At 44.6% G+C, this 8,354-nt stretch overlaps 1 protein-coding gene across 1 annotated transcript in view; it reads right to left on the reverse strand.

The window, feature by feature from the left end:
• Positions 1-8,265, reverse strand: part of ACBD3 (acyl-CoA binding domain containing 3) — a 34,575-nt gene extending 26,310 nt beyond the window's left edge. Inside the window, exon 1 of the mRNA XM_019516542.1 lies at positions 8,014-8,265. Within this exon, the coding sequence (XP_019372087.1) occupies positions 8,014-8,221 (208 nt within the window). The 5' untranslated portion in view covers positions 8,222-8,265. The remainder of the gene's footprint in view (positions 1-8,013) is intronic.
• Positions 8,266-8,354: the final 89 nt, after the last annotated feature.

Genomic DNA, 8,354 nt, shown 5'->3' on the forward strand with positions numbered 1-8,354 from the left:
GCCCTGAGTCAGCATGGCCCCACCGAGGCATGTGTCTAAGTCCTGGGAGCTCCAAGGGGTCTGAACCTTTTCAGAGCTCAGGTGGCACCCAGCAAATGGGCAGCCTGGGCACAGGTGGCTCAGCGGGTGGGCTCAGGAAAAAAAAAGAATTGGGGCCCTCAGAGCTCAAGCAGTGAGCTGGTCCAGGCAGCGGCGGGAGGCACCACTGTATATTTCTTGCTTCTGTAGTGCCATCAGCCTGGTAAATTCTTTGTCTACATCTCAGCCCTTGTTCTGCTTCTTTCAAAGCAGCCTCATTTTAAAAAGCCATTTTCTAATGCACCTCTTTCATATTTCCCTTTGTTTGAAATTTGTCTCCCTAGGGCAACAAGTGACAGCTCAATTTCACTTAGAAACACTTCTGCCAAGTTTAAACCAGGTTTTCACTTACCCTTCTAATGCAGTGTGATTCAGAAGGCAGGCTTGTTGAGTTAGGAGCCAAGTTTATCAAATGTACAGCATCAAGCACATCAGGGCAACGCGTAGGGGGAGCATGCAAGCCCCCCGCCCCCCCAAGTGTGGCAGTGCATTCCCTACAAAAAGTTGCGTCACCACTTGCCACCCTGCCACTGGTGGTCCGCAATCCCTGCTGGCCACCGCTGATGCTGCTGGCAGTGGGTGGTCACCAACCCTTGGTTGGCACTCACTACCCCCAAGCAAATCAACAGTGGCAGCTGCAGGAGCTTCTCTGCTTACCACCACTGTGCCACCCTCCAGACGTCAGAGGCACAAGTCATTCATGAAGCACGTGAATGCGGCTAAGTTGCATTAGAATTGGGACTGAACCCAACCTGGAGGGGTGTTTAGTTATCACAACAAGGGAGGCAACTATTTAGGAGTTATGAAGGCTTTCTGCATAGAAGTTAGCTCATTATTCACATGATCATTTTGAAATTGTTCTTCTGCAAGCTTAAATGAAAAAACTATGGGTCAGATACCATGATGGGCAATTATATATGAATCTATATAAAAAACAGGATAGAAGATGGCAATGATTGATTTTACAGGCTATCCTGTGGCTAGGTTTTCCAGACCTGTGACACCATCAAAGTATGCCCAACTCTGCTGCTTACGAACAGTCTGCTAAATTTAGCTGCTTTGCTTGGTTTTACTGAAAGCAGTTTACACAGAGGTTTTAGCTGAAATCAGTGACCAATTTCTGAAACCCAGCTCTTTGGCTGCAAATTGCTTGCAAATTTAGCAACTGTTCAAATCCTGAATTAGACAAAGTAAATGGAATTACTGGAATCTGATTTTCAATGTGACTGTTTTTTGGGTCATGTTACTACAACAATATCAGTTTGAATGTGAACAAAGCCAATCTAAATTACTTTCTGGTCATTCGTTCTTGACATTTAGCCTAGATTGGTAAATGAAGTATACTTTCAAGTTGCTAAATATGGCGGGCAACTTTAACAATAGAAAATATGCATTTGCGGTTCTCTGACAGCAATTCCACTGCTGAATGCCATAATGTTGACAGTGTAGGTCAGGGGTTCCCAACATGCGTGCGCTCAAGGGGACATTCGAATTTAAAAGAAAAAGCCAATCTGAATATTAAAGTTTAGAATTGAGAATCCTGGATATGCGCATAGTTTCATATGGGGAGGGAGTAGCAAGCGCCACTCCGTCACTGCATCAGTCAGACTGACTCAGTCTCGTTCTGGCGGCAGTTGTGTACAGCCCGAGTTCAATAAGCAGTAACAGCATTTTTTGTTGGAATAATGATTTTTTACTGAGTGTGAAAATGTGCAGGGGCACCTGAATAAATTTCAGGGGGCACCATGGCACACATAGGCACCATGCTGGGAATCGCTGGTGTAGGTTACATACACGTTATGAGCAGAGCTAGGCAACAACTGAGGCCAGCTCAGAACAGGATTGATAACCTGTTTCTATGAACAACTGAGAATAATGCATCTGCCTTTTCCCAGATTAGACAAGAAAGCGCTCTGAAAGCCTAGCTCCAAAAGCTAAAATTAGGTTGAAATCTACTTTCATGGAGAAAGATACCTCAAGGGAAGAAAGTAAAAAGCTTTAAAAAGACAGAACTTTCCACTGAGAGTAGAGATAAGGGGTCAGGAAAAGATGTTCAGTGGCTTATTCATAATGAAAATCAGAGTACACAGCAAATGTCATTTTTCTGAGCCAAGAGCATTTGGCCTTGTGAGTTGTATACTGGTACCTATTTTAATTAATTAGAGGGCACCAACCTATGCTACCACCCACAAAGCTTAGAAATCTTCAATTAAGCTACATCATGTGGAAGAGAATGGCTGAAAACATCTGCTTCAGAGCTGGACAGACACAAGAGCTAGGTTATCCTCAAGGTTTACCTAGCAAAGGAAGAAGTTCTGGCTCTTTAAATATCTGTGATCACCGAGATTTTCACTATAACCAGAGTTAGCACTGATAACATCTATTGTGGCAAGGTTATAATTTAGCTTCAATTTAATATGTTCCACATTTGCAAAAGGAGCCAGATGAACTGTGAAGAATACATTCCATTTGCCACAAGAACATGCACTGATGGTAGCAGGGCATCTAATGGTAGATGGGAGGCATCCTGCCACAGAATGGAGGAATGGAAGAATGGAGGGTTAAAAAAAAAAAAAAAAAAGACTGAACTTGTTAACAAGGTCCCATTTCTTACCCACGAGGACATTTAATATGCTATGTTCACATTCAGATTCTGTCAGCAGGGATTCTACAGCAAAATGTGAATACTTGGCCCTCTGTACAGAAACAGGTCTAGCATACTTGGCTATTACCAATCCAGAAAGTTTCGTTCCAGATGTGGCCTCTCTTTAAAATGCTGCCACTTCAACAGGATGCTGCAAACAAAGTAAAGATGTACAACGAGCAACTCAACGGACCATCCTTATGAAGGCAGCACTTTTAACCCATGCTAACATGTGCTAAGTCAGTGGGAGCCAACAATATTGGCAGATATGCTACAAATCAGCCCCACACCCCAAGTGCCACTCCAATCCTCATCTGCTGCTCTGCTCCCTGCCCTGTACTCCCTCCCTGATCTGCTTTCTTCTTCCTTGCCTGTGCTCTGCACACCATTTGCTGCTTTGCTTTCTGATTCCTGCTCTCTGCCCCTGATCTTCTGCATGCCAAAAAGGGGCTGCCTGTGCCATTTGTGGCACCAGTACCACAGGCTGGCCAATCCTGCTCTAAGCAAGCTATACCAGCTAACAATAAACATAATTGTTATAGTTTAATGTTTGGTGGCAAAAGTAGCATAACCAAGATGAGCCTATTTCAGAGTGAAATAGCAATGGAAAGCAGCTCACAAACAATAGCAGGGTGTAATATAAAGCAACTCTCACTGAGATTTTTTTTATTATTGTGAAGCACTACTTAAAAAAAAAAAGGAAGAATCACATGGGCAAATGATTATATGGAGTCAAAGGGAAAAAATGCAATAAGTTAAGCTTGGAGAAAAGGAGCTGTAGTATTCTGCTCAGAGAAGGCTAGATATTGGAATGACCACTGTTTTCTTAAACTAAACTAAAAGACTTACAAAAGCGCATTACAAAAAACATGGGACAATATATTAAGTGTCTGAGAAGGAGTATTAGTGTATTACTGCATCTATTCTAGGAAATTTGTTAGACGAGCCTGGAATTTTTCTTCTTGAAAAGTGTTAGGGTGATGAATCCTTTTTGATACAAATTCGTATCCTTAAGTACTTATAGTGAGGAATGAATAAAGTTTTCTAAGTCACTCAAAGGAGTCCTTACATTCACGTGTGATTAACAAACACTAGCACAGTCCCAATCATAGATGTAAGTCTCTACAGCAGGTAAAAGGCTTTTCAAATTCCAGATAACAAGAATCCACAGATGTGAGTCATTGGTGGCACAACTGAGCCATTTTTAGGAACCAATCATTACGTGCCAAGCAGCAGAAAAGGCTGTATCACACATCTTATACCAAAGCATCTGTGGGCATCTCTAAACAAAGATTTTAATTCTTTATCATGGTACAAAAATAAATGACTCTCAGATGAAATTAAACAATACTTAGGATTCCAGAACTGCTTCCCAATAATCAGATGATTACTGTCAATGCACTATCACACAGGTGGTGCCAACAGAAGACTGCCTGGGGATGAATAGTAAGCAATATGAACACATGCCAACCATAAATCCCAGTGATTAAATGATACTGAAGCATTTTGTTCAAAGCTAAGGCTTTAGAGCACTGGTCCTCAACCCTTTTAACCTCAAAGCACCCCTCCATAACTTTTCTGAATTTTGAGGCACTCCAACTGAGAGTGACTCAGCCCCAATCTGCATCAGAAGAGAGGCAGAGAGGTGCCTTGAGGCTAAAAAAAATTAAGAACCACTGATCTAGCTGGTGCCAGGTAAAGGCAGCAGTGGTAGGAACTGACTCTGCTGTGCTCTTTCCAGTGCTGCTCCCTCCCTGCCTGTCTGTACCTGAGGGGGCAACAGGAGCCCCTGCTGCTGAAACTGCTCCTGCAGATGCCAGCAACCATCCCTGCAACCTACCCTGTGTTGGCTGGTCCCAGGAGTGCAGGAGGAGCAGATGGGATGAGCCAGGCTGCAAAGTGTGGCTCCAACCCCTTGTCTGCTTGCAACAGAGAACATTGCTGGGAGCATGGACACAACTGACACAGGCTGCCAGGGGGTAGGCAGCAGTTCCCAAAGGAGCAGTCACAGTTTCTGACAAGTAGCCAAGGCAGGCACAGGGCACCAAACTGGGGGAAAAGAGCTTTTACTTTCTTGGACGGGGGCTGGGATCTCCCAACTAGAGTACCAGGCACAAGTCTCTGGTTTAAAGTACAAAGGACCTAAAGCTGCAAGGCCCTGCAGCGTGAACTACATCTAGATGTGCATGTGCAGAGGCAGTAGGTGATCAGGTTTCTATTCATTAGGGTGAATGTCTTTCCATCTTGACTGGCAACCTCTTTAGCGTACCAGCCTAGGATTTCTCCATCTCAACACCACATGCCCTCATGCCACCCAGAGTAACAATTCCCAAAATAAGAATGCCTTAACAGTGTGTTTCAAGTTCAAGCATCAGGAGCTCAAACACATCTCCAGAGAAGATTTTTTTTAAAAACAACTGTTTGTAAATAATGCTGGGCTGACTGCTACAATTTTCTTCTATCCACACAGCTTTTAGAGAATGAGGTAAAAGCAACCACACACATGTATAGGCCAATGTTGGGATGCACCTTGCTAAGGATGAAAGGATTTGGTTTGTTTTGCACACTGTCTCCTTAATTCAGTGACTAATAACTACAGCTGGACCCCGAGTTACGCGGGGCATATGTTCCTGGAAAACACCGTGGAAGTTGAAACCGTGTAACTTGAGGCATTAAGTCAATGAAAAACAGGGGGATAAGGACCTGGGACCAAGATTTGATAACATCATTTCATAATAAAAGGATCTTTAAAACACAAAATAATGGAATTAAGAGCCTTATTAAAACCTTTACTCCTAGATACGTGCTAATACAGAGACAAAGCTTTAGCTGCAATTGCCGCGCCATCGACAACTGCTCCTTTTGTACTGGTCATTACATTGATCCAAAGATAAAGGAGTTTCTCAACCTTATTTAAATGAGGAATTCTAGGCACCAACGACACTCTCAGACTCACAGGGGTTATCGTTTTCACACAGTCTCTAATTTTTTGCTCACTTTTTTTTAATGGTGTGCACAGTCGTTTCACTTAAACTGTACTGGCAAGTAATCGATGCAGCACTATTGCCTTCTCTTAATTTATCAAGGATTTCTACTTTTTGGGCCAGGTTGATAGACTTACATGCTCTTTTGGGCACAACATCAAAGGCTTTCTTTGATGCCATTTTCACAAATATTCAGGGGTTACGGTAACCAAAAATGATGGACAATCTTGGAGGAGACAACAAGTGATGCTAAAGCTATGTAAGCAGACTCCAAACTAACAACCACTCTACTGCAAACAGTGTAAATATGAAGCAGAGTACTGTGTAAGTTGAAACACAGTCATGTTATATAAAGCGCATATACATGAATCGGTGCAACCTGAAACCACGTAACTGGGTGTCTGACTGTATGTGGCAACTGTGCCCACAGTGGGCACCTATATCAGTGGTCTTAGAAGAAATGCTGAGATCAGTTCATTTCAAAGACATCCCACCACCACCCAGCATGTTTTATATTGGCCTCTGCAACTAAGGTAATGATTTGCAATGGCTACAGATGCTTTAGGTGATATATAGCCCTTAGACTGGTACTAATGATATTTTACAAATGAAAACAAAAAGAGGGAACAACAGTGATTCAAAGGGAATATTTAGATAAAAAGATCAAAAAAGAGCAGGGAATTTCATGACTTCGCTCCCCCCTCTGATCCCTATTCTTGGATCGGATGCGATTCTCACTATGAAATATCAAGATTTCCCAGAAAATTTGTTTATTCTTTTTAACAAAGCTTTCTGGCTCAAGTAAGATTAACAAAACACCACCACAGAGAAGTATTTTTGTTAGCCAGTATTCAGCATAAACAAGTTTGAAGTTTATAAGTAAGAATAAAATTTTGTAAAAAGTCTTTTTAAAAGAAAAAAAGTCTTGTGTAAGGCAAATGTATGTATACACACACACACACAGATGCATGTAGATATATAAAGATATATACATCTTGATATATACACACTGTATATACACATATACAGACACTAATATATAGTTCAAAGTCCAACCATAATATATATTTCAAAAGTCCAAACATTACAGCATAAGCAGCTAGAAACTGACCAACTGCAAAAGTGAAACTTGGCCAACTGATTTGAATGGTTCAAACTGACACATGAAAAGCCCACAGAAGATGATAATAGTAATGCAGGGAGCTTGATTACAACATGCTGCTTACATTACAGGGAAGTAAAAGCTAGAACCAGTATGACCATAGTCAAAACTGAAAGACAAAGAAAACCTGTTGTATGGATGAAAAGCATCTTATCACATCCGAGTGCTTTAGGGAAGTGCTCATTAAGCCACACATAAACCTATGGGCCAGGTTAAGTATTATATAGGTGGAAAAAAGGCAGGGAGGGTGTAGGGCTTGTTCAAACTGACAGTCTGGAGCAGAACACAGGAGTTTTGACTCTCAAACAACCCACACTTACATTAGGAGATAAAAACCCCACTATCTTCCTCATGGTAGTGTTGGAGTGATGCTGCAGGCCTAAGGCTCAAAGAAATATGCAAGCAGTGCCAGTCTACCAAACAGTCAGTTCAACAGGAGCCAGACAGGCTTTTGAATGCAGCATAGTCTACTTCAGGGCTGCTCAGAAAGATTACGTGGACAGTATCTACTGGATCAACTGCCTGGTTAAGAGCATCTGCCTGCCTCTTATTTGAAAGAATTAAAAGGCATACCTTCATGCCTGGTAATGACTAATTAGAGCAAAATACTTTGTCCATCCACATTATCTGCCCAGGGGCAGAGAAGTCAGACAAGGAGTCAAAACATAAGCTCCAGCCCCACATCAGCAACAGGTGGCAGCGAACAACTTCACTCCTCCAGCCCGAGGGGGATTTTCCAACAAGGACAACAGCCGCCTAGGCAGAAAACGCAGAAGCTGTTTTCTTTGATGACGAGGGAAGCGGCCACCAGAACTGGACCTCCCAAGGGCCGGACACCTGGCAGCCTCCCACATGCGTCTCTGACCATCTCTAAGAAACAAATACGTGAGGCTATTTTAAGTCACGGAGTAGGGGTGCAGCCACCAAAATGTCAAGGATTTCTTAGTGTGAGCTCTCATTTGACCACCCGTCAGGAGGGCTCAACTTCCGGCCGGGGATCCACGAGAGCCAGTCGTACATAGAGATCCCTGCTAAAGTCTCTGGCGGCCAAGAGCTCCCTCTCCTCAGGGGACCTCCCGCCCCGGCCAGCGCCGGGCCCCGCCGCATGCCCAGGGCGCTGAGGGGAAGGGGCGACCGCCGCTCACCTTTGAAGAAGCGCAGCGCCAGCCCGTACAGCTCGTCCAGGCCAAAGCCCCAGCGCAGCTCCGGACTCAGCGCCGCCGCGTCCCCCCCGGGCTCCTCCGCCGCCCCGGGCGCCTCGCGGCCGCGCCCCTCCTCTGAGTCGGGGCTCAGCGTCAGCCCGTCGATGGACCCCTCGAGCCGCTCCGAGCTCAGTGCCGCCGCCGCCGCCATCCTCCGCCCTCCGGCCCAGCCGCGGCGGCCACGTCCCGACTTCCTGCTCCCCTCTGACCCGGAACTTCCGGCGGAGGCTCCGCCCCTCCCGGCGCGCGGGAGCCCCTCTGCTGGCCCCGCTCCCTTCTGGACG

Source organism: Gavialis gangeticus, unplaced genomic scaffold, assembly GCF_001723915.1.
Source record: "Gavialis gangeticus isolate Ggan-Ray unplaced genomic scaffold, GavGan_comp1, whole genome shotgun sequence".
In the NCBI taxonomy this organism is placed as follows: domain Eukaryota; kingdom Metazoa; phylum Chordata; order Crocodylia; family Gavialidae; genus Gavialis; species Gavialis gangeticus.